The sequence below is a fragment of the Hyperoodon ampullatus genome (assembly GCF_949752795.1).
Source record: "Hyperoodon ampullatus genome assembly, chromosome: 7".
Classification (NCBI taxonomy): domain Eukaryota; kingdom Metazoa; phylum Chordata; class Mammalia; order Artiodactyla; family Ziphiidae; genus Hyperoodon; species Hyperoodon ampullatus.
Window position 1 is genome coordinate 99777282 of NC_136920.1, and position 25658 is coordinate 99802939.

At 52.5% G+C, this 25658-nt stretch overlaps 1 protein-coding gene across 2 annotated transcripts; it reads right to left on the reverse strand.

The window, feature by feature from the left end:
• Positions 1 to 9172: 9172 nt before the first annotated feature.
• Positions 9173 to 22393, reverse strand: HTR3A (5-hydroxytryptamine receptor 3A; the record flags this gene model as incomplete). Of its 2 annotated transcripts, none has more annotated exons than XM_079708375.1 (9): positions 9173 to 9471; positions 11375 to 11596; positions 11707 to 11917; positions 12242 to 12402; positions 14898 to 15067; positions 16441 to 16550; positions 18490 to 18534; positions 19844 to 20010; positions 22327 to 22393. In XM_079708375.1, 9 exons carry the CDS (start codon positions 22391 to 22393, stop codon positions 9173 to 9175), a joined length of 1452 nt encoding a protein of 483 aa, XP_079564501.1. The 2 variants fall into 2 exon arrangements, with proteins under 2 accessions (XP_079564501.1, XP_079564502.1); XM_079708376.1 differs by having other exon boundaries at positions 19844 to 19987; positions 22319 to 22393.
• Between the last annotated feature and the right edge of the window lie 3265 nt (positions 22394 to 25658).

Consider the following 25658-nt stretch of genomic DNA (forward strand, 5'->3'; position numbering starts at 1 on the left):
ATTCTGAGAATGGTGGAGAAGATCATTGAAATTCCATGTAGTATGTTGGGGAACAGAGGTATGCGTGGGTGTGATGGATGCTCTAAGAGCTCTCAGAGGAGATGACATCTGAGCTGCCTTTTGGGGTTGAGTAGGAACTTGCCAGAATGACGTACTAGGCAGAGGGACTGGCATGTGTAAAGGCCCATGACCAGAGCTTCCTGAGTGGTACACATTGGGGTCCGTGTAAATGGTGCCCCTGGGTTTATACAGTACACAACCTGTGCAGCCTGACGCAGGCACCTTATGAAGCTGGGGCCCAGGTGCATGCAGGGGGTGGTGAGGTTGGTCCCCAGCCCCAGCAGGCACTGCAGTAGACCTTCAGCTTTGGACCTCTCAACCCACCGCCATTTCCCACCGCCTCCCTTATATCAGGCCCCTCAGGGTGCTACTGCTTAAGTGTGGCCTGGCCCCAGGGGATTTCTGTTCCACTCCCAAACTCTGGGGAACCCCCAGGGAACTATGAGGAAACTAGGGAGAGGCCCAAATCCTTCCCCCTTCAGCAATACAATTGCTCTTTCTCTTTACTCTGCAGGAGGACATATGGGTTTCCTCCTCCACAAACGGGATGATTAACGAAAAGTAATCTTTTAAGGCAGTGGTTTACCCCGGGATTCCTTGTCAATCCAGCCCCATTTAGCCAACTTCCAACCCCATGGGGCACATCCCCTGCCAGCAGCGCTCCCTCCACACTGCACCCTACCCCACATATAGGCACCAGGCATCATCTCCTGCTTCGGGGGTGGAGGGGGTCCCCAGGACCTGCCCTTCAGCTCTTCAGATGGCGGAGATGGGGACCCTTGGAGCCCCTCCCGGGCTGCCTCTGCCTGCCCAGCACCGCTTCCTGCTCCAGAGTCAGCCCCTCCTTCCTGGGGGCAGAAGGGCAGAGGCCGAGCTAGGACTCGACATAGCTTTGCTGAGGACATGCGGCATTTGACCCGTGACCCTACAGGAAATCCTTCCAACCTCTGAGGCAAACCTCAGGAGGAAAACCATGACCCCAGAGTGGACAAAGGGCAGCGCTGTGCCTCTCCTCCCCTCCCCCAGCCCAAGATGGCTCAACTCTGGAACATGCAGGAGTGAAAGCATTCGCCGCCAACCAGCCCGGGTCAGGTCTCAGCCATGGAAGGGGGCCAGGGAATCCATAAAGAGGTAAGGGGCATGCATGCATCCTGCTTGCCCGGGACAGTCCATGTGTAATTAATAATAGCGCCTCCATTTCCAGGACAGAAATGCTCTGGTCTGGCTGATAATTACAGGATCATCCTAGCAGAAAGGGACTCACATAGAATCCACACCACCACCCCCTTCATTCATTCAGATATTGAGCTTCCGCCCTGAGCCTGGCACAGGTCTGGCCCTGGAGATGGAGAGGCAGGCAGTCCTGGCTGTGGGAACTCACGGATTTTGGCAGCTACAGCGCCAAACCAGCTATGGCACAATGTGGAAGTTCTGGGGTCAAGTGATTCATTCTCTTAAAGGATCTGAGAAGGTTCACCGAAGAAGTGACATCAGGGGCTTCAATGGCCAATCAGCCTCCTTAAGGCCACTCCCCCCAGATTCTCCCACGCGCTTTAGGCTGCCTGGGTCTCTCTTATGCCTTACTCCCTGCGCCTCACCCAAACTGGCAGTGATGGGAGAGGTAAAGGGTAGATTAGGGAAGGGATTGCAGGTCAGAGCTCCCTTCTGCACAGCAGATGTCTGTTTCCCCCACCGCAGCTCATCCACTCATTTGCCCGCTAAATGCCAAGCGTGGACTACATGCCAGCTGAGTGTGAGTGGTGAACGGCACGAGAAATACCGGCCTTTGGGGACTTACAGGCTGGGAGCCAAGATAAATGCTAAACAAATCACCCGACGATAAAGAAATGCATCACAGTTCTTGGGAGGGTGAAGAAATGGAGGGGATGGGGGGTTAGCAATGGGAGAAACATGTCTCTCACCTTCACGAGACTTTTGAGGGGTGAACCTTTCGTGGAAATTTTAAGCCCAATGACAAACCCATCTGGCAGATAGATTTGAGTTTCATTAGTGAGAGCCAGAAAAATGAGTCTTTGGGTGAAAAGGGCAGGGGGTGGATACATCAGCAAAGAGAAAAGGATAGAGCACAGAGCTGGAGCCTCGGGCCAAGATGAAGTGTCACCCAGATGGAAAGGCAGGATTTCCTGGACCCTAACCTGGGAAGGTCCTCCAGAGTTTATTCTCTCCATCCCCCTGCCTGTACTGCTTTCTCAAAGAGGGTGGATCAGGAGAAGGGGGTGGGTGTCTCTGTTGAAGTCTTCTGAGGGAGATGATTCTGCACCCCTTTCTGGGTTTAACACCTCTTGCCTCAAGAAGCCCCAGGGGGCTTCCCTGGTGGCGCAGTGGTTGAGAGTCCGCCTGCTGATGCAGGGGACACGGGTTCGTGCCCCGGTCCGGGAAGATCCCACATGCCGCGGAGCGGCTGGGCCCGTGAGCCATGGCCGCTGAGCCTGTGCGTCCGGAGCCTGTGCTCCGCAACGGGAGAGGCTGCAGCAGTGAGGGGCCCGCGTACAGCAAAAAAAAAAAAAAAAAAAAAAAAAAAAGAAGCCCCAGGATGATGAGAAAGCTCTGGGAGTTGCGGGCGTTGGGGAAGGTGCTGCCTTGGCCTGATCCTATATCTCCTACCAGGCTGGGGTCCTGGATTCATTGCTTTCATATCCCCTTCCCCTAAGGTCATAAAATAGCTCAAACTCATCACCATAAAGCTATTGAACAAATGAACGCTGCCTAATGGAGAGTATTATTTCTTATATAGTGTTAATTAAATAGGTCTGAAATGGACCACACCTCATTTTTCCTGTGCCAGGGCCTGGGCAGGAGGCTTCTAGATTTACGCATAAAAGCAATAAGAATACTGTAGTTAAAATTTATCAAGCACTTTCTTTGCGCTGGACCCTTTACTTGCATTGCTTCTTTTACTCCTCCCCCAAATCCCATAAGGTAGGTATTGTTAGTGTGTCTATTTTACAGTTGAGGAAACTGAGGCACAGAGAAGCTAAGCAACTTTGCCCAAGATCTCACAGGGTAGTAGGCAGAATGATGGCCCCCCTCAGAGATAACTACTTCCTAATACCCAGAATCTGTGATTATGTTGCATTACAAAGCAAAAGGGTCTTTGCAGTTGGGATTAATTTAAAGATCTTGAGATGGGGCTTTATTCTGGATCATCTGGGTGGGTCCATTGTATTCACAAAGGTCTTTATAAGGGAAAGAGGGAGGCAAAAGGGACAGAGAAGGAGATGTGGTGAAGCAGAGAGATCTGAAGCTCCTGGCTTCAAAGCTGGGGGAAGGGGCCATGAGCCAAGGAATACAAGCAACCTCTAGAATCTAGGAAAGGCAAGGAAACAGATTCTCCCCTAGAGCTTCCAGAAAGAGCAGAGCCCTGCCGATGCATTTTGGACTTCTGACCTCCAGAACTGCAGGATAATAAATTTGTGTTTTTAAATTGGTAATTTGTTACAGCAGCAGCAGAAAACTAATACGCACAGCTAGCATGGGGCAACAGCAAAGTTATGGGTGTTGCCCTAGGATGGGTAAAGAAATCATGTCATTAACCCTATTTGGGACCGACATCATCTCTTCAGTCCTTACCCCAGAGCTACTGGACGAGTGTCTCCCAGGGTCCCGCCTTCCTCATCTAACTACTCACCCCCATGCCCACCCCTACACACACCTCCCCGGCTCCTGCCCTGGGCAGCCCCTTACTCTCACTCTCCTTTTCCTAGGACAATTGAGGACCATCTCAGAGCCAGTGTGAAGGGCGGTGGAGTTGGGGCCCTAGAGACGTGGGCAGAAGAGAAAGGTGGAGAGTCATCCATGGAACTTACATGTATGGGTTTTGGGTAAAACAACGTCTTCACCATCAGGCATCAATATCTTCATCACATAAGCAGAAAGGGGAAAATAAACTGAGTGTGCAGCTTAGTGTGGGGTCCAGGCCTGAGCACAGAAACAAGAGGGGCCGTTCGTTGTTCAGGGATCAGTACTGGCACAGCCTCCACCCAGAGCATCAGAACAGGGCACCAAGCAGTCGGAAACATGATCCTTAGAGCTGGCCAAAAGGAAGGGGCTGGCCTTGAGAAAAGGGGACTCAGAGGCTCCTGAGGAGGGTTGGGGCATTTGGGGGGGACGGGGGGGAGAGAAGGGGGCAAAAAAAGGTTGCCTAATCCCCTGGATAGAATAGCTGGACTTTGCTGCCACCTTGTGGAAAGAATTTAGAAGGACCGGGTTGTGACTGTCCTTGGCCCAAGTTTGATGTCTTATTCTGGGCCTTACAGGATGGTACTTCTTTCTGAGTCTTGAGTGGGGGGTTCGCCCGGGCACATGGAAGTGAGTCCTAGGCTCCCATGGTCCTGGACGTCATATTCATGATGTGTCCCTCTGCCAGGAATTTAGGTCTCTTTGCAGACAGGGACACAGGAGGTGGAATTGAATAGGAGAGACCCAGCCAGGAGGAGGATGAGCCCCCCCAAGTTGTGCCCACTATTCACATGCTTTCCCAGAGGAGGAACTCAAAGCTGTAGTTTTAGGGAGGAACTCTGTACAAAGGAGCCCGGGAATGCACGGGGCGAGGCCGAGTGGGTAGTAATAGGAGGAAAAGGTACAGGAAGGTATGGGACATAGAGATATGAATTCAGCCTGGTGTGGACACAACTTTATCCCCTGCTGGCCTTATAGTGAATGACCAGCTCACTTCACCCTGCCCATCTCTAAAATGGAGCCAACAAGGAAAAGGGAGACGTTCCCACCCATTCAGAATGTGATGTGAGCAGACCAAGGAAGGCCCCTAAGCCACTAGACATCCCTCTACTCCAGCCTCATGACTTCCCTGGGCTTTGGCCCCATACTGGGAGTGTGGTGCCCCACAGCACCTATGAGCAGGTACTAATGTGTGCCCATTTTTCAGACGAGAAGGTTGAGGCACAGAGGAATTATGTGCTTGTCCAAGGTTTCACAGCTAGCATGTGATGGGGCCAAAATTCAAATTTGGGGTGGCCCACTCCACATGGCACTCTGATATTGTACCCAATAAATGCATTGCAGAAGGAATGGGAGTGGCCATGCTTCTGGTGTCCTAGCTCTGGTTCCCTCCCAACTTGAGCTTTGACAGTGGAAATTGAGGCAGATCTTCTCCCTGCTCTTCCCCTTCCCAACCTAGATAAAAGTTTCTCCTTCTTTTTTTTTTTTTTGTGGTACCCAGGCCTCTCACTGCTGTGGCCTCTCCGATTGCGGAGCACAGGCTCCGGACGCGCAGGCTCAGCGGCCATGGCTCACAGGCCCAGCCGCTCCGCGGCATGTGGGATCTTCCCAGACCGGGGCACGAACCTGTGTCTCCTGCATCGGCAGGCGGACTCCCAACCACTGCGCCACCAAGGAAGCCCTAAAAGTCTCTCTTTAAAGGCTTCTAGGAACTGAGTTCCATTCCTTCCCTTTCAGACTCCCAATCTCATTCATGTCAGGAATATGGCTCTCAGGAAGTTCTTCTTGAGTCTAACCTCCCACCCCTCTTCCTGCAGGTCAAGCCCAGATATAAGGTCCCAGATAGGAGAGAGGATGCGAAGCAGGCTTCTGTTTCCGAGAAGGGTATTCTTGGTCTCTAAAAGAAGGGTTTCATTCTCTAGCCGTGACAGTCAGGGCTGGCCAATCACAGGCCTTAATGGGAGAGCTTAAATTATAGAGGACCAAGTTAGAGGAAAGAAGAAGAAAAAAAAAACCCCACCCAACTCCCAACCCCTGGTACTGCAGCTGATAGGTAATTATCTGCAGTTTGTGTGTGCTGTTCGGGCTCCAGCCCTGACTGCTCAGGACGGACAGTGCGGTCTGGGGAGAAGCCCACTGAGTTAGTGTCAGGTCAAGGCAATTGAGAGGGGCCCTGGCCAGACCGTTTGCGACTTATTCCCCCCCTCTTCCACCCCTCCACTCCCCTCCAATCAGGGGAGGAGCTGCCCTCTCTTGCCTGCCACCCGCCCCCCAACACTCGGAGGAGAGAGGGAGTGATTAGCATGGGGCATTGCCCTTGGATAATGGGCCCCAGCTGCCGCTTGAAAGAAGAGACAAAGCGCCGGACCGCTCCACAAGCATTATCCCCTCGTTAAATCTCTGTTATTAGATTAGATTCAAAACGTACTGATTCAGAGGCTGGAGGGAAGTGAGGGAGGGAAGGAGGGGAATCTGGCTGGGGAATGTTGAACCGTACCTCTCCACTGACTCGCCCTCCCCCCTACCCCACCAGGCAAGTTTCCCTCCTATTCTCTCAGTGAAATCTCCCCTAAGCCCACATCCTGACTCTGAGCTCAGCTATTCTCCCTAGACCCTCCCAAGAGCCGCAGAATGTCCACTCTTGTGAGGGGCCCTGGGGTCGTTGAGCAGAGATGGCCATTGCCTAGGAGGAGAGGCAGCCTCCCTGGGATGGTGGCGGTGGACTCCACAGCTTGGAGCACCATACAGGGCGGTTCAGGCTGGGCACTTTCAAGATCTTTAAGGGAGTCTTTTGAGGGGAAATGACAGGTTTGGAAAGCTGCGTGGATGGGAAAGAAGGTGAGAACTGGGACTATTCGTAGGTGAATGGAGAAGGCTGCAGGAGAGGAGTGGAGATGAGATAGAGAGAAGCAGGATGCTTCCCAGAAGCACTGGTAAAGACATGGGTGGTTTCTGGTTTTCTCTCTCTGCCTAGGACACAAGGAGAGGGAAGGAGCTGAAGTGGCAGGAGGAAGGAAGCAAGTAAGTTCTGGGAGAGATAACAGGTGAGAGGGAGCTTCTGGGTGTTCTCATATCCCAGACTGGGTAAAGGTCTCCTTGGGAGGAGCCCAAGATCAATACTGACGGACAGGGGTTAGTACACCGGGGGATCCTCTGGCCCTGGGTCTCAGTTTCCCATCCCTGGGCAGCGCAGCCTGGATGCTGCATTGATGAGCTGATTGGCTGTGGCTAGTGGAGCGGAAGATGTTACATGTGGTGGCTCACTCTCGAGGAGGCTGATTGGCTGCCTCAATGCTGGGCTTGTTACCCCATTGATTGTGGGTGAAGATTGGGGAGGGGGAGATGGGGAATCAATAGGTTGATTAGTATCTTACTAGCTCTCTGGTTGGACACTTTGTCAATAGCCACCCACTTACTGATCAGTGGTACATCGACAGTTCCAGACTGTCCAGCTTTCTCTCTCTCTCTGGCCTGAGACATGAGAATCACCCAGCAGCATGACTGGCCCAGCAGGGCCAAGTGGAGAGTGGAGTGGGACAGCTTTGATCCCAAGACCAGGCTCTCAAGTATGGGCTGCCAGGACCATCTTGAGAGAGTTGGGATGAGCAATCCTCATCTTTAGCCCAACCTGCGCTTAGCAGGAGACAACAATTGTGAATGGGAGCCAATCTCCAGCTCCACGGTCTCCTGCTTTTTGTTGGGAAACCCTGATACCTATCCATCAGCAAAACAAACAAAAATCCTTAACTAATATCAAGAGCACATATGTCTGAGGTGGAAGTAGCAGATGAAACCTCATTCCAGGTCAATTTAGGAACCAGCAGCCGGTTAGATAATATTTAATGAGTTCTTTCGGCATGCTGGAGAAACTGGGGTGAGAAGAAGAAACTCAGAGAAGCTAAACCAGACGAGCCTGCTTCCTCAGCCTCTAGGCTTCTTCAGACATGAAGCTCTCAAGGGCCTAAGGTTCTGCCCTCCATCCAGCTTCACCGGATGGTCTACAAACTAGAGCTGCAGAGTTTGGGATCAGGGAAAGTATAGGTTCGGGTGATCCATACTGAATTCCTTGTAGTTGACCAGCCTGAAACAACTCATCCCAGGTATTTTGGGGGGTCCTTTTCTTTCAGCCTGGTAGAATTCAGTCCCTAAGAGACAGGCACCCCAAGATAGGGAAAGAGATAAAGCTGGACTGAGAAAGGGAGAACCAGAGAAAGCCTCAAGCAAACATGGCAAACATGAAGTCATCATTCCTGGTGGTTCTGGCATTCCTTTCCTCTGAATGCTTGTTAGGTGGATGGAGTGATAGAGCTGGGATGCTCCTTAGCATGTCTTAAATCCTGGTGTGTGGGAGAGGGACCAGGATCTGAGATGCAAGATCACAGACCATGCCCGGCCTCTGCCTCCGTCATGGTCCTGCTTTCTGGTGGACGTGCCAGGGGCCGGCTGCTGAGAGTTCCCAAAGGAGAAACATAAACTCAAGACTTAGCAGTTTCTGCTTTCAAACACCAAACCAGTGGGTGCTGGCTGTGGTGCTGATGTTCTTGCAGGGAGAGAGCTGGCTTCCAGCTTCACCAAGACACCGTGAGCCCAGAATGATAACAGGACTCTGTAGACCCTTCCAGCATCTTTCCAGGAGGTCACAGAACTGAGCATCCTCCTCCCCACCTCCGCACTGTTAAGTGTTCATGGTCCTGACCCTCACACCTTGAATCCCACCTCCTGTTGTTTCTTTTTCAGAACAGCCACTGTTTGGTCACTTCTTAATTCCTTGGGGCAGAGAGCATCATACATCTGAAACCACAGATAATTCCCCAACCTCATTTCCACCAGCAACTTCAGACCTCGTCTTCCACCCACCCAGCTGCTGACAAATGGTCAAGAAGAGAGTTTAGGGCTTCATAGCATTTTATTACACCCCCCACCCCCATCTGATGGATGTTCAGGGAAGTGGCCAGAGGTGAAGCGAATAGAGAGACATTAGGGTTGGATAAACCTAATGCAGAGTTCTCAGGCCCGAGTGGTAGAGAGCTGGTTTAACTTGCATCTCAAAACAAGGCTGAAGGAGTGAGCAGAATTGCAAAGTGCTAATTCAGGGGAGTGCCAAGGGGGAAATTGAGGCTTGATGCTGAGACAGAGTGAAGTCAGGGCATGCGTGGGTTTCTTCTCATCTAAGATAGTGAGTTTTAAAGCCATAATGGGCCTGTAGGAGAGTGGAGGAGGATGTAAGAGCCTTAAAGTTCTTAGGGGAAGGGTTAAGGCCCTGGTTCGGGATTGCTGAGAGACTTGGCATTGGAAACAGGCATGGAACTGTTTATGTGTTTTGAGAACGTCCCTGGCATCCCCTGGGCCCTGAAATTCCCCCATCCCCATCCTAACCAGCCTCATTACCCACCCCCTACTGGGCTGGACCCACTCAGGAATACTGCCAGATGGACCAGAGCGTGACCAGGGTGACGCTGTAGGCCAGCACGGCCAGCAGGTAGATGCGGAAGAGCAGCCTGTCCAGCACGGAGCCCACGTGCAGCCAGTCCTGGGCCACCTCTCGGCACTCCTCCTGTTTTTCCAGGAAGTGCCGGATGGAGGTCAGCTCCTGCAGCAGCCCACGCACCGCCAGGGAGGCCTCCCGCAGCGGTGGGGGAGGGCTGCCGCTGCCCCTCGGGGTCTTCTCCAAGTCCCGGGATCCCCCCAAATGGCTGCAGTGGTTTGCCATGTCTAGAAGAAGGGCACAGCATTGGCAAAGGAGGGAGGCCCAGCAGCCTTGCTTGAACACTGACCTTTATGTTTTTAAGGCCTCAGACAGTTTTATTACGTATAATCTCAGACCAAAAAAGTATAGCGAATAACTTACGTATTTGTGTACCCACCATCCAACTTAAACAAATAAAGTAAGCCAGTACAGGGACTTCCCTGGTGGCGCAGTGGTTAAGAACCCACCTGCCAATGCAGGGGACACAGGTTCGAGCCCTGGTCCGGGAAGATCCCACATGCCACAGAGTAACTAAGCCCATGCTCCACAACTATAGAGCCTGTGCTCTAGAGCCCACAAGCCACAACTACTGAACCTGTGCACCACAACTACTGAGCCCACATGCCACAACTACTGAAATCCTCACACCTAGAGCCCGTGCTCCACAGCAAGAGAAGCCACCGCAATGAGAAGTCCACGCACCACAACGAAGAGGAGCCCCTGCTCACCATAGCTAGAGGAAAGCCCATGCACAGCAACGAAGACCCAATGCAGCCAAAAATTAATTAATTAATTAATTAAAATAAATAAATAAATAAAGTATGGTTCATTAAAAAAAGAAAAAAGAAAGCCAGTGCAGTGGAAGATCCATGTATACCTCTCCTGAGTCACATCCTTCATTCCCTCCCCACATCACCAAGATCATGAATTTGATATTTATCCTTCCCTGCATTTTTTTAACCCATGGGCTTTCCCCAGCAATTTGATATCCATTATTTCATTTGAGCCTCCCAGCAGCCCCACAGAGAGACAGGGTAAGAATAATTACCAACCACACTCTTCACATGAAGATGCTAAAGCTTAGAGAGGTTGTGACTAGCCCATGGTGACACAGTTGGAGCATCATTTAAAGGGGAGGCCACCAAGGCCCAGGTATCTGGACTCCAAATCCACTGCTCTGTCCACTACATCATATTGCCTCACTGCCCTCCTCTCCATGACTTCGAATCCTTCTAGACCAGAAAATACACCTTCAGATCACTAGCTTCCCCAGGTGAGCAGTTGAATTAGGTATTAGGCTGTTGCACAAGCTCATGATGAGATGGTCTTTGATTAACCAAACATCTTCTGTATAAGGCCTGGCCCCAGCCAGGAAGAAGACACATAAGAGGGGAGTGGGGTGGAGGGTTTAAAACACCAGGTTAGAGTCAGGGGGACTTGGGTTCAAATTATGGGTTCACCACGTCCTGGCTCTGTGACTTAGGGCAAGCTATTTGGCTTCTCTATGCTTCTGTTTGCTGTTTGAAAAATTAGAGTGAAGATCCTATTGAGTTGCCATGAGAATCACCTGTGATAATGCACGGACAATGCTTTGCAAACACCTGGTAAAGTGCTCAAGAAATAAACCAGCAAACCACCCACCACCACCACCAACAGCAAGGATGACAAATTCCTCAGGGGCATGAGGAATTTAGTGTCCCTCTGTGCCCTGTCTTTCTGCCTCATAGGTGTTTGAAATTCTAATGGACCTGGTCTTTGGTTGATTTGGTTGAGAGAGTGTTAGGAACCCGGGTGCAGTGCTGAACCACATGAGACTAGACTAGCTGTCGCATAAGTGCCTGAGAGGCATCCATTTGACCCCCGCCTCGGGATCCATCTCAGGAGAGGCCACCCTCAACCCAGAGGTCTCAGCTCCTGATCTGCTCAGCCTCTGGGACTCCTAACCCCTCTCCGTCCCCACCTGGGATGATGCGCGAATACAAAGGTGAGGAAAGGGTTTGATTGATGCCTTTGGCTGAAGTCCACCGTGGGTTCACTGTGCAGGATGGTACCCACTTCCCGGGGCCTGCCCAGGCTCTCTGGCCCGGCTAGCCCTCCAGAGAATCCCTCCCATGTCCCTGCATCCAGGCCAGAAGTTCCCTCTCTCACCTGAGCAGTCATCGGTCTTGGCGGCTTGGGAGGTGGCTGGGGGCCTCCAGGAAGCCGACTGTTCCCCTAGGCAGAGGAGCGGGGCGACTCTCTCCAGGACCAGGTGCTGCAACCAGGCAGGCACTGGCTGCTGCAGGTCCTGCTTGTGTACCAGCCGCACGATGAGGATGGTCTCGGCCAAGCTGATCACCAGAAGAGCCATGCACACGACAAAGTAGACACCTGCGCACCCCGGGGTGGGGCGGGAGTGGGGGACACACACGGGAGGTAGCAGAGGGCTGGTTCCTCCATTCCTCGGTCGCCCTGAGCTCTTCCCCGGGAGCGGGCCTTACCGATGAGGGGCGTGCCGATGGCCGTAGGCGGCAGCGTGTCGGACACAATGATCAGGAAGACCGAGTAGCCCAGGAAGAGCGTGATCTTGAAGGAGACCCTCTCGCCACTGTCCGGGGGCAGGTAGAAGCCTACGATGTCCATGACCATGAGGAAAATACTGGGCAGCAGCAGGCTGACCGCATAGAATAGGGGCCGCCGGCGAATGACCACCTGGGACCAAGAGAGGAGCTCTGGGGAAGCCGGGAGCAGACGGGTCCTGCACCCAGGAACCACCACCCCATCCCAGACCACCCTGCTTCGTGGGGCTTGCAGCCTGGATTGCTCGGAGAAGGAGACGGGGCAGACCCCATATTCCACCTCCAGATCCAGGCTTGCGGCTGTTCAGAGGAAAAGTAAAGGACAATTCAGTTGCGTTTCCCCACCTACTTCACTGAGCGAAGAGTGTGAGCTGGGAAAAGGGCTATGCCTCCTTAAGTCTACCTGGGTGTGACTTTATTCATTGTTTTACCCACATCCGCTTCCTGTCCGACTCACATAGAACTTCATCTCTGCGTAACAGTCGCTGCTTTCTATATTGAACTCCTGAAACTGGGTCAGCACCCCCAGCAGCTCCCACTCGCCCTGGTTCATGAAGATGCTCCTGTCCAATTTCACCTTTTCCGGCAGGCGCCACAGGGAGATGTTGATGTCCTGGACTGAGAGAGGAGAAATCAGGCAGTGTTGGAGTCTGGGCCAGGGGTGTGCCTGTGAGGGTGGGGCAGCACCCACGTGGTGTGGCTCAAGCCTCAGCTCTTAATCTTCAACCTCAGTTTTCTCAGCTATACAATGAGTTAATAGTGCACACTGTACCTGTCTGTGAAGTGGGGCTGTAACAAGGGAGACGAAGTCTTGGGTGGAAACACAGCAAAATGCGAAGAACCAGCGAACCATTTATTAGGAAGCTCTCTTCTCTCTGTTTCTGTTTCTGTCTTTGTCTCTGTCTCTATCTGTCTTTCTCTCTCTGTTTATCTCTGTGTCTGTCTGTCTGTCTCTCTCTCACACACACACACACACACACAGCCCTTCAAGCACCTTTCTAGGTTTCCTGTTAGAATTTCTCATTTAGACGATAAGCAAGAGTCAACTTTCCTCACCTTTGCCTTGATAGAGCTGCCTGTCTTTAAAGGTGAATTAGGAAAATAAGCAAAACCCTCACTTATAGAACAGCAGTTATACTGCTCTGGATCAATACTAGAGAAACAGATATACATATGCACAAAAGGACAGGAGCATCCATTGCAGCAAAATATTGGGAAAGATCTAAATGGCTACCAATCAGGAAAATGCTTAATAAGGTATTATGCAGTTCAAATCATAAGCTATTCTACAGCAGTCAAAATTTATCAGGCAGAGCTAAATCTGCAGTAACTTGGAAAAATGTCCAAGACCTGTTGTTGAGTAAAAAGGCTCAGATACCAGTATATAATAGAACATGAAGTATTTCACATTTATGTAAAATAAAAACCTATAAGACAATTTCCAGGCACTTTCCATAGATGTGTATGTATGTGTATATATTCAAAGGATAGAGTAGGATCTGGAAGAACATATTGTGTGACGTTTATACGGATAAAAATTGTTAAGTCTTGGTGTGGGGAGTTGTTGGTAAGAGTTTGGGACTGAGAGTATAGGTCAAAGATCAAAGATTATTTGTAATTACGGCTTTAAAAAAAATTTTTTTTTGCTGCGCTGCGTGGCATGCAGGATCTTCGTTCCCCGACCAGGAATCGAACCCCTGCAGTGGAAGGGCAGAATCTTAGCCACTGGACCGCTAGGGAAGTCCCTGTAATTATGGCTTTTGTTCAAGGGAGTTAGGTATTACCTTTGCCATTTACAGTGAATGCAACAAAATCAGGATAGAACTGGAGGATGCCTTTTTGCAGTAGGGCAATTCTCACTTCACTAGACCATACTGGGCACCTAGCATTTGTCCACTCAATAAAAGTTTACCGAGGATCTTCCTTTGGGCCGGCACTGCCCTGGGGATCTAATGGTGGATAGAAATCATGTCGCTGCCCTCTCTAAGTTTCTATCTGGAGGAGTAGACATTGAACAAGTCCTTACAAGTGACTAGAACTGGGGAGAACAGGAGACTATGAAGTTGAGTGCTGGGGGTGCGTCGTCTGGGGGATGAGAGGGGGTTTCCCTGGGGCACGGACGGGGACACTGTGATTAGGAGGACTGTAGAGGAGTTGGCCCAGCTGGTGGGGGGCAGTGGGGCAGAAAGGGGAAAGAGGGAGGGAGGGGGAGGGGCACGTTGGCCTGGGGGAGGGGCACGTTGGCCTGGGAGAGGAAGCAGCACGTGAGTAAAAGAAAGAACAAGGGGCTCTGGGGCCCAGGAAGGCAGGCAGCTGGGCTGGGGAGCGCACACCAGGTGAGGCCGGAGGGGTGGCCACACTTTGTAGGGGCCTCTCAGCCAGGTAAGAGATTTGGATTGTGTCTCAGGGAAGCAGACAGTGATGTGATCAGATCTGCATTTTAATGAGACCTCCCTGGCTGCTGTGAGGAGCCTGAATGGGGAGGAGGAAGGAAGAATGAATGGGTGGGGACAGCTAGGAGGCTACTGCAACAACCTGGGCAGGAGATGAGGGTTGCTTGCACTGGGGGGAGGGTCCACCAGTGGAGGAGTGGCTGGATTTGAAAGACATTTCGTGCCAGATCCTACTTGTGATTTTGGGAAAGAATTGTCCCTGAGCATCTTGCCCTCAGTTTACACTGTCTCATTCAATCCTTATGACAACTGAGGGAGGCGTCAAGGGCAACAATGGGAGTGCCATTTTGGAAGATAAGGAAACAGAGGCTCAGCAACATTAAAAAGCAAGGGGTGGGCTTCCCTGGTGGCGCAGTGGTTGAGAGTCTGCCTGCCGATGCAGGGGACACGGGTTCGTGCCCCGGTCCAGGAAGATCCCACATGCCGCGGAGCGGCTGGGGCCGTGAGCCATGGCCGCTGAGCCTGCGCATCTGGAGCCTGTGCTCCGTGACGGGAGAGGCCACAGCAGTGAGAGGCCCGTGTACAGCAAAAAAAAAAACCCAAAAAAACAAGGGGTGATCAAGTTGGAGGAGGGAGACTGCATCCTAGGGTGTGCTCCTCAAGCGGGCACCCCGGGCGCCCGCAACATGTGCTCCTACCTCCCGAAGCCCACAGACTCACTGGTGTGCAGCCAGCTGGTGAAGGTCAGCGAGCAGTTCTGTACATCGAAGGGGAAGTTGTAGATGTCGAGGCTACAGGCGGTCACCACCTGGAGGGGCTTGTAGTTCTGGACCTCTCCATGATGCCAGACATACACGTACGGGATATTTGGAGACTTCCCCACGTCCACACTGGCCAGGGAAGAGGGGTCGGTTTGGGACTCAAGAAGCAGGTCAAGCCGTGGGAGTCTGAAGGTCTCTGAGCTACTCAGCAGGGTAGGCAACAAGACAACCTGGCAGTTTTGTCTGGCCTCCGTTTTTCCAAGCTTCTTATCTATCTTAGGCCTCCCCACCTGCCATTGCCAAGGCCACTTTCCAAGCAGTAAAGGGCATTTCTCATTTATTCCCCTGGCAACGTCACCACAAGAGGCAGGCCAGGAGTCCATGGACCCCCAAGACACGGGCTGTAAGGAGAATGCCCAGCTGTCCCCATGCGCCCCCCACCCGGACTGGGCAGACCTCAGCCCCCAGGATCGCCAGCCCGATGGTGACGGGCAGGCTTGGTGGGAGAGCAGGACCTTGGGTTCCATCCCTAGAAGTCCTGTGAAATGAAAACCGTCATTTCCGGGGTGGGGCAGAGGGGAAGGAACTGGCAAAATCAGTGAGAAGAAGTGGAACAAAACAGCAAAGTCCTGCAAACTCCATCCCGTTCTATCAGCCAACCCCGGGCCGGGCTCTCCCAAGCAACCACTGTGGCTGAGCCTCGGATCCTGAGCCTGCAGCCTTCTGTGACATCAGGTTGAGAGATGAGAAGTCAAGACCAAGGTCACTGTTTAAGCTGGAGATCCAGCCAGAAACTGGGGCTCCCCAATCCCTCCAGCCTGAACTATGCAAGGCTGGGGCTCTGAGTCAGCTGCCTCCCCAGATAACAAGATGAATGGCATCCCCTGGAATTGGGTGTTGCCGGGGGTACTGGGTGGAGGGCAACTGGCCCGCGCCACCTTCTCCTTCTGTGCATCTCCCCAGCCATCTTCCCAGACCTTGGATTCAGAAACCCAAGCAGTGGAGCCTGAAGAATGGGGAGAAGGAATATTGGTGGCTAGGAATAAAGGCTGGTGGGACTCGCTTCATATCGGGGGTGCAATGTGTGGCCAGTGAGGCACATGTGTGACTTGAAATTTTGAGTGTCTCCCGGCCCCAAATCTCCTTCGTGACCAGGAGCAGTAACCACCGCTAGCACTTCATTCCTTTCAGTAATGTAACTGTCCCTTTTAAAAACGCAGCCGTTCCTCATTAGACTCTTATGATTCAGTGTGGATTTATTCACTGGCCTCCCTTCCCGGGGAAGGGGGCCCTTGGACCAAGAAGTGCAGAGTTTTAACCTCAGACATAGAAAAAGAGGAGTTTTCTAAAAAGAAAAGAAAGGGAGAAACAAGACAAAGGGGAATTGGGGCCCGATTCAACTTTACCTATGGCTCCCCAGGTCTAGTGGGGCATCTCAAATGCAACAGCAGTGATCCTGTCTCCCACCCCCTGGCTGCCCAGCATCTGATGACAGTACTCACAACTCATTGATGAGGATGTCTGGGACCCAGATGCTGTCCGTGGGGATGGACAACTTGGTGATGTTGTCAAAGTCCTCAGGGTTCCACTGGAGAAACTCATCAGTCCAGTACTAGGGGAGGAACAGGAACGGTCACAGGCTACCCCGTCCGTCTCAGGCCGAGTCGTCCGCAACTCAGGCCAACTTCACCACTTGTAGCCCAGGCAACAGGTGGGCATCTTCTTGGGAGAATCTGGGTGTCAGTGGCACCCAGACCACTCAGTGGTACCCAGAAGTCCCCCCACCTCTGTACTCACACATCCCTACATGCGAATACAACACAGACAGATGCAGCCTCTCCCTGGGAAGGTATTCAATCATTTCTAATGTTATAAACCCCCTAGCCACCAACTGAGGGATCTTAGACAAATTGCTTCTTGGGTCTTGATCGGCACATATGTAAACAGGGATAATAGCGTGCACCTCACAGGGTAGAGACAGTTATTACTAAATTTTGATCAATGCCTCCTCCACTATCCTGCCAGAATGCCTGATCTAAAATGTAAATTTCATCATGTCACTCCTTTGCTTAAAACTCTTCAGTGGTGCCCCACTGCCATTAGGATCATGGACTACAAAGGTCCACCTGATCTGGTCTCCGCCTATCTCTCCAGCCTCATTTTTCTTGCCATGGCTCTCTGTGGAGTCTACACTCCAGCCACATGGAATTAAACATTGTCAAAACCTCTGTATCGCTGCATATCCTGCCCCCGCGCATACTGCAGTCCTGTCTTCTTTATCGAGGTGAGTCTGACTCATCCTTCCAGATGGAACCAAGGAATCTGTCTGTTGCCTTCTCCAGGAGCCTCCCATGACCCCCACACCCCAGACTGAGTTTAGTGCCTCTTCTTTGCTCCCACAATTGGCATCTTTTCTTTGCTGCATAGGAGGGGCTATCTTGCGGTGTTGCATTGTCTGTTCACATGTCTGTGGCCTCCACTAGTCTGTGAGCTCATTGTGGGCGGGATCTGAGTCTAATTTGGTACCTTAGCACAGCTTCTGGTACATAGTAGATTGACATCTCCTACTGCCGAAGCAGACAAGTGACCCTAGAGGTCCAGAGGTGGGACTTAAGCCAAATGTCCTGGGAAAGGAGCCCCAGAATGACTGTTCTGGCTTGGGTCCCTCTCTTGAGGCAGGTGTGCTGTGTATTAAGAGATTTCTCTAAGGCAGAAAGGGAGCAGGATGTCAGGAATCAGCATTCTGGCTTCTTCCTCCACCCCACTCCCTGTCCCATGAGGAGCAGGAGGGATTTAACAGAGACCCATATACACCAGGTGTGTCCTCAGAGCCTCTCTCAGATTTGACTTCTAGGAACTGTCCCCCGCCTCCTGCTGACCTCTCTTCAGCCACTTTGGTGTCCCCTCCTGCTCTGATGTCTTCCCCACAGCCTCAGGGGCTGCCAGAGCAGGACCAGCCTGTGGACGGCAGCCCGCACTGTCTCCTGCCCTCCCCCGCCAGCCCCAAGCCAGAAATGCTGCCAAGGCCTCACAGCCCTCCACACACCAATGCCTGAGTGACGTCCATCAGAAGCTGGAAGAGCGGGCAAATGGCCGGGGGTGGGAAGACTAAGTGGGTGGAATCATCCTGTTTCAATCACCCAATTTGGTTGTCGTCCAATTTGGCTTTAATAGAAGGAAGAACTTTCTAGCAATTAGAACTGTTTGAAAGCAAAGTGACTGCCTTCTGAGCTACCAGTCACTGAGGTGTTTGAGCAACAGAGGTGGGAAAAGCACTTGTTTGCGAGGCTGTGAAAAACTTCAGAAACCAGAAGGGTGTGGAGGATTTCTCCTCCACCAATCTTTAAGCCGCCTTCTATTCCCAGTTCTGAGGTCAGAGGGGTCCAGATCCAGGAGATCCTGGATCTCGTGAGTAGGCCTCCCACCTCTTCCCTCCCCTCCCCAAGGCCTCTGAGATCCTGACTCCTTTGAGATGTAGGAGCCCCTCCAGGAAGGGAAAGTCCCAGTCCGAGGAAATGGGGTGGGGGAGGGGCAGGGGCTGGTCAGCTCACCTGCCGGTACCAGATGTACGTGGTCAGCACCTGATTCTTCTCATCCTGTGGAAAGAACGGGAGCTCAGCGTAGGTGGCCCTGTGGGCTGCGGGGCCCTTGCGCACACCAACCCCAGCAGGAGCTGCTGCTCTGTGTCTCTGTTCCCTTGGGAAGTGAGAGTGAGGAAATGAGGTGGAGGAAAAGGGGTGAGCCAGGAAGAGTCGGTCTTTTACTAGGACACACCTAGAAAGAAGTTCAGTGATTTCTTTTTTAACATCATGCGTGTGTGTGTGTATCTTCTATTATCTTCTATTCTGTTGTGTATATTTCACATATACATGTATAATAACACAATAGAAGATAATGATAGAAGACATATAACAGTATCATATAGATGTATATCTGTACATTTATAAAGCGTAAACTGTTTATTTATTTATTTATTTATTTATCTTTGGCTGTGTTGGGTCTTTGTTTCTGTGCGAGGGCTTTCTCTAGTTGCGGCGAGCGGGGGCTGCTCTTCATCGTGGTACGCGGGCTTCTCACTGTCGCGGCCTCTCTTGTTGCGGAGCACAGGCTCCGGACGGGCAGGCTCAGTGGCCATGGCTCACGGGCCTAGTTGCTCCGTGGCACGTGGGATCTTCCCGGACCGGGGCACGAACCCGTGTCCCCTGCATTGGCAGACAGACTCTCAACCACTGCACCACCAGGGAAGCCCTGTACGTTTATATATATGTACCTATCTCCTACTCTAGCATGAAGTCAAGCTGTACAAAACCACACAGAATGAAAAATCCATCACTATCCCTCTCTTCGATCCAATTCCCAATTTACCTTCCTGAAACAGCCAACTGACTCCAGTAGAGACAGCCAGAGAAGTCCATTCCACCCATCCTACCCCAGTGCAGTGCCCTGAGTCTTGCAATTGCCCTCTCATTTATCTCTGCCCAATGTCCGACCTCCTCGGCTGGGCAGTGCACCCCACCCTACTTCAGTAACTGATTAATTGATTTATTTATGATTAATTCTTCAACAATGATTTAGTAACACCCGCCATGTACCAAGGACATGTGTAAGACAGCAAGGGTGTAGAGACGAATAGGACGGTCTGAACCCTCACACAGCTCACACAGGTAGGTACGATTGTGAAAACCGCATGCACTGAGTGACCCCCTGGCTGTAGGGTACAGGAGAGGCAGCCATGAAGGTGACCGCAGTTTTCTGGTTTGGGCAGCTGTCCTGTGCCGTGGTGCCAGAGCACAGGTACTGTGGGCACTTGAATGCCCACCGTGTTGCCTGGGGGTGACTTGGTCTCACATGGTCTCCCACCCAGAAGGTCCACCTCTGAGCCGGGCAGTGGGGACAGGCGCTCACCACGCTGAGGATGGCGTAGACGATGACATCAATGGACACCGTGGTCGGCGTCCTCCAGTCCCGCACAGGCCGTACACCCTTCTTGTAGTTTGCCAGGAGGTGATCTGACAGCCGCAGCAGAGCTGGCCTGGAGGCGTTCTGGGCCTGGGGGCCCCGCCTGTGCTTGGCTGGGAAGGAGAACAGTTCAAGTCAGACAGCAGAGCCTGAGTCTCCCCCAGTTCTCTGGCCCTGGTTTGAAAGCTATTAAAAGGAAAGTGTCCCCACCCTTCCCAGATACTACCACAGACTGAAATTCCCATCACTAGAGCATTTGATCTGCAGAGATTCCTGCCCAAATCCAAAGATATTGTCTCCTAAGGGTAACCTAGGCACCCATTTACATGAGAAGGGAAGCTGGGCTGTGAAAGCAGGTGCCCCAGACAGGTGAGGTCTCAAGTAGGCCAAGGGCTGAGAAGGGTTGAGAGAAGCTGCCTGCCCAGAGGAGGTGGGCCCATGGGGCCCTGCATGCGGGGCTCTGGGAGATAAAGGGGAGCTGACCCTCGGGTGTGATACTGGAAAGTGTGGCCCCAAGTGCACAATTTCTAAGCCCAATGGTCTGCCGAGGGTCAGCCTCAGCCAAGGTCACATCTCAGCGTCTGCATAGCTCATTGTCCCCTTGACCCCAGCCCGCAATTGGTAAGGAGAAAAGGGTGGGCATTCCTTCTCCCTCCTGCAAAATCTACCCCGAGGAGATCCCTGCCCCCTCTCCACACTCACAGAAACTCCTGGGGAGGGTTTGCCAGGCCTCCGTCTAGGGTAGCTTTATGGGCAGGTTTGATGGGGTTAGGAGGAGGGCTGGGCTGAGGTGTGGAGGAAGCAAGGAGAAACCAAACGGTCCCCAGAGCAGGAGGCCTGCAAAGATAAAACAGTGCAACCCCAACCCCTAGGCCCTAGCCCCGCTCTCTGGGGATTTCATGAGCGCCTCAGTTGTCCATCTGGGAAACAGTAGAAGCACCTGTTGAAAGGTGCCAGAAACATGAAGGTGAAAGACGGGATCGGAGAAGGGAGCAACTTGGAGGACCAGGGCACAGGCTGCAAGGCCGTGAGGGGCTGGCAGAGGGAGACCAGAGTCTTTCACAGACCAGGGGCCAGCAGGCCTGGCTTTCTCTCGACAAGGCTGCTTCTTCTCCCATCTCATCGATCACGTGTGGACCTCTACAGCAAGTTGGTCCTGCAGACCCTCCTTCCTGCCCCTGACCCACCTGCCGCTGAGAAACTTTCGGCTTCCCCCAGAAAGGCAGAGGAGAGCAGAGAGAGAGGAAGACAAGAGGACATTTACTGAGTGTCCCCTTTGAAAAAATATCAATGAACACATTGTTCATTTCAGTCTTAGGAGAGCCCACTGGTGTGAGTATCAAGACACCCTATTTATAGATAAAGAAGGTAAGGCTCAGAAGCCTTGGTGAGGCTCCCCAAGGCTCAGAAAGATGCGTACCGTGCCCTGCAAGGGAAGGAACTGAAATTCAAACCCAGGTCCCTGTGTGTCTTCACTACACGGCAGCTCAGATCCTATTGTCTGGGTCTCTGATCACTTTGGACAGAACAAGTCTGGGCCCTGCAGGCCTCAGAGCATAGGACCAATGCTGGGAGGGACAGAGCTTCTCTTCAGCCAAGGAAAGTCCAGACCACAGTCTAACTTGCAGCCCAGGCCTACACATCCCACTGAGTTTCCCCAAACGACAGCTCATGGGAGGAAAACCATTGTGCCCGGAAGCCCTTCAGATCCGTCCAGTTAAGCACATCCTAACTGTGCCCCAGCCCCAGCTTCAACCCTGCTCTGGATGGAGAGAAAACCTTCCCGAATGGGGAACGAATATCGTCTGCAGCAAAAGGAAATGGATCCTTTTGTGACCAAAACGCCCTGTGTCCCCAGGAGGCGGAAAGGGATGGGTGGGGGAATGCAGAGAGAAGTTTGGTGCTATTAGAGGTTAGCCCTGGAAGGAACTTTAGAGAAGCCATGCAACGAAAGCAGTGAAGTTGGGGAACCATGATGACATTCATTCTGGTCTCCACTCTCCTGCTAAGGAGCTGTGTGACCTTGAGTGAATTACTCCCCGTCTCTGGTCCACAGCACTCCCATTTATAACAAGAAAGGGCGGACCAAATGAGCTCAAAGTTCCCTTGCAGCTGCCCTTTGATGAGTTTGGGGGCAGGGCAAAAAGAGAGGAGCCCCTGTCCCAGGCCCGTCTAAGCATTTCCCACACGGCTCAGGGCCCCTCTCTGCAAGCCCTGCTCTCACCCGACGTTCAACATCCCCAATCTCTAGCTGGATCCCAGTGTGTTAAAATCCTCTCACGCTCATACGCAGTAAGATCCCCCACTTTCCTGTAGCCCCACCCACTCCCAAACCCTCTTTCCCTCAACTTTTGGAGGGGCCAAGCGTCCCCTCTCCCACCTCTGTAGCCGCCAGCCAGGTCCTGCGTGCTTTCCCACGGTCTCCTTACCTTCTCCCCGGGCCAGGAGTGTGGGAAGAAGCAAGGCAAGCAGCGCCCGCGGCCCCCACAGCAGCATGGCGAGCTTCTCGCGGGGTCGGATGCCTCGAGTGGCCTTCAGGGTGAGCCCTGCTGAGGACCAGCCTGCCTGCGCTCTGCCAGCCTCACGTCCCAGCCTGCCTGCCTCTCCCAGCTGGCTGCTCCCTGCACCTTCGGAGGCTGCAGCCTCGCACTGCCCCGGCCACCAGGGCTGGGAAGCCGCCAAGTTTTCCTGCCATCAATCCTTCAGCTGGATCAGGTTTCAGGGCGGGGAAGGAAGAAGAGGGAGCCAGTGAGAGGGGAGCCCTCCCGCCTGATGTCATGCGGCCAGAGCTCAGTCCACCCATTCAGCCAGGTGGCCTGGCCAAGTTCCCCAAGGAGCAACTTGGTGTCAGGGGGCTGCAGGAGCTCCTGGAGCAAGGGTGCAGCCCGTTCTCTGGGAGGTGCTTTAGGCTGCTGCCTTCACTTATGCCCGTCGGTAGCATCGGGCTGGGGCAGGGTAGGGTGGGGTCCGAGAAGCAGGAGGACCATGCTTTAACTCCACAGGTGACACAGTGCCCCTAGCTAAACAGGTGACTGGGCATTATTATTAAAGGGCAAATACACATTTAACTGCTCCTCTGCCACACACACACACACACACACAAGGATACAGAATGTCCCATTCTGTATCCTTGGGGCTCCCGGTGTGTAAACATGAGGCACCCCCCGCCCTGCTGTATTTTGCTCCAAGCCCAGGCCAACATGGCCTGGGGCCCATTCCTTCCACTGAGCCAAATCCTCCAGAGACAGAGAGCCAGGAAGGAGCATTAGACACTGACCTTGATCTAAAAGGGGCAGCACCAAAGTTGGAGGAAAAAAAGGGACAAGAGGAAGATGAAAAGAAACAGAAGGTAAACTATAAAAGGGGGGATCTGGAGAAGGAGAAGGGGAGAGGTAAAAAAGTAAAAGGAGGGCTTCCCTGGTGGCGCAGTGGTTGAGAGTCCGCCTGCCGATGCAGGGGACACGGGTTCGTGCCCCAGTCCGGGAGGATCCCATATGCTGCGGAGCGGCTGGGCCCGTGAGCCATGGCCGCTGAGCCTGCGCGTCCAGAGCTGTGCTCCGCAACGGGAGAGGCCACAACAGTGAGAAGCCCGTGTACCGCAAAAAAAAAAAAAAAAGTAAAAAGAAGCAGAAAAGGAAGACGAGAAGAGAAAGAATAATTGGTAGGAAACTGAGAAGGAAGAGGAAAATAGAAGTAAAAGGCAAGGAAGGAGGGGGACAAATAGAGGCAAAGAAGGAGGAAAAGAAGAGAAGGAAAAGGAGGGGAAAGGATGAAGCAGAGGCAGCAGGAAGAGGCTGAGCCGTGAACCCCAGGTGGCCTGAATGTGGCTGACCGCCCCCCCACCGAATGGGACTCTGGGCAATGGGCTCTCCATGCTGCGGTGGACCATCTCAGGGACAGTAAGGAAGCCTGGAGACCCTGTGCCACCGACCCCAAGCTTTCATTCCTGCAGTGGCTCCTGGGACCCTCTGGCACTGCCCAATTGTGTTAGGGAGGGAAGAGGATGTCTTCTGCCCAGCGTGTGCATTAGAGAATTAGCTTCTTAGGTAACAGAATTAGAGCGAGTCGGGCAGGCCACGGCCTCCAATGGAGATGTATTGCCTGTGCGTCTCTCTGATGGAGCAGCAATCAAGTTTCCCTTGAAGAAATTAATGGACTTGATGGCACAACAGACAAGGGGAGTTGGAGCCGTGGCCAGTGGCGGGGTGTAAATTGCCTCCGATGAAACTGTGGAGTCACTTTTGCCCCTTTAAAACAAGATAAGAATTAGTGTGAGGCCTTGATGAACTCTCCTTGGCCAGTGGGGATGAGGGAAAAGCAGAGGCCTGGCTAATTTGATTCCCGAGCTCTGCCTGCAGACGGCCAGGCTCCTCCCAGGGAGGCAGACACACAGATGGCAGCCATCCAGTGTGGCTAATGAAATGCTCGGAGGCTGTAGGGCCTGTAGGCCTTCCTTTGTGTCCAGATGCTCCCAGAACCATGGGAAGGAGGACTGTGTTCACGTGTGCGCTTGGAGCTTTCCACCCATTCATGATGCTGTCCCATGACATAGTCCTTTACCACTTTTCTTGCTCCCATTTTCCAGGTTAAAACACAGAGCCCAGAGAGCCTCCAGGACTTGCCTCAGTTCCCAAAGCTACTTATGCATGGAGCTGAGCTCCTCCAGACGCTTGGTTCCAGCCCTTCCCATTACAGCTGTGTGCTTCCCATCTCCACCAGTAGATTTTTACTGGTCTGTAAAACTTTTACCACTAAAGAACCTGATCTTTTAAAACCTACAAACCTATAAAAATTCTGCAACCTGTAGTAACATCTGGCCCCACTAGAGGCCCACTGCCTAGAGGAGGGCTGGGGGAAGCATATGGTTTCTCATTATGGTGCTAAATGGGAGATAGAGCTTTATCTTCCCCCAACACCTTGAGGAGAGAGATTCACGAAGCCCATTGGTTGGACACCCAGGCTTGGTTCTCACTCACGAGGCCCCTGTGAGACCCACCTCTCTTTGCTCTGGGGGTGGCATGGGGGCAGCCTTTCTACCACCCAGTTCCAGGGACCTGACACATCCTGGCCTGGAGGCTGAACAACTTAGGGGTTGTCTATTCATGGAGAGGGTGGAAACCAGGAGGATCAGTTTTCCTAGTTCCCCTGCCCAAAGGGGCAGCAGTGGCCTTTATAGGAAGGAGAGAAGAGGAACAGTGTCTTCAGACACTGGAGGGTCTCTTCTCTCTGGGTTTTTCTTTCCTCGATGTCCCATCAGGTCTCATCACGACCTGTTCTCTAATAAGGCACCGGTCCTTGGAATGGCTTGGTTCCACATGACTCCACCAACAGTACCTGCTATTTATCAAGCATACTATGTGCCAGGCACTGTGCTAAGCTCTTTATCATATTTAATCCTTACTTCCTATGAAGAAGATATTATTCCCATATTGCCGGTGAGGAAATTGAGGCACAGAGAAGTTAAGCAACCTTACATAGCCAATAAGTGGAGAACATGGTATTAAGTCTTATAGACTCGGAAGCCTGGGCTTTTAACCACCTGATTGCACTGAATCCCAGAGCATCTCTGGATTTAGACCCAGGCTGATTGGACTCTGGCTCCAATCCTGGGAATGCATGGGGGTCCACATTCTTGCCTTGATTGGTTTTGTTGAAAGGGTAGGCTCACAAGCCTGCTGATTAAAGATATTTTTATTGAGGCATGTCATAAGTAGAATATATGATAACTTAATGGACTGTTAAGTGTACTATTTTCCCCACT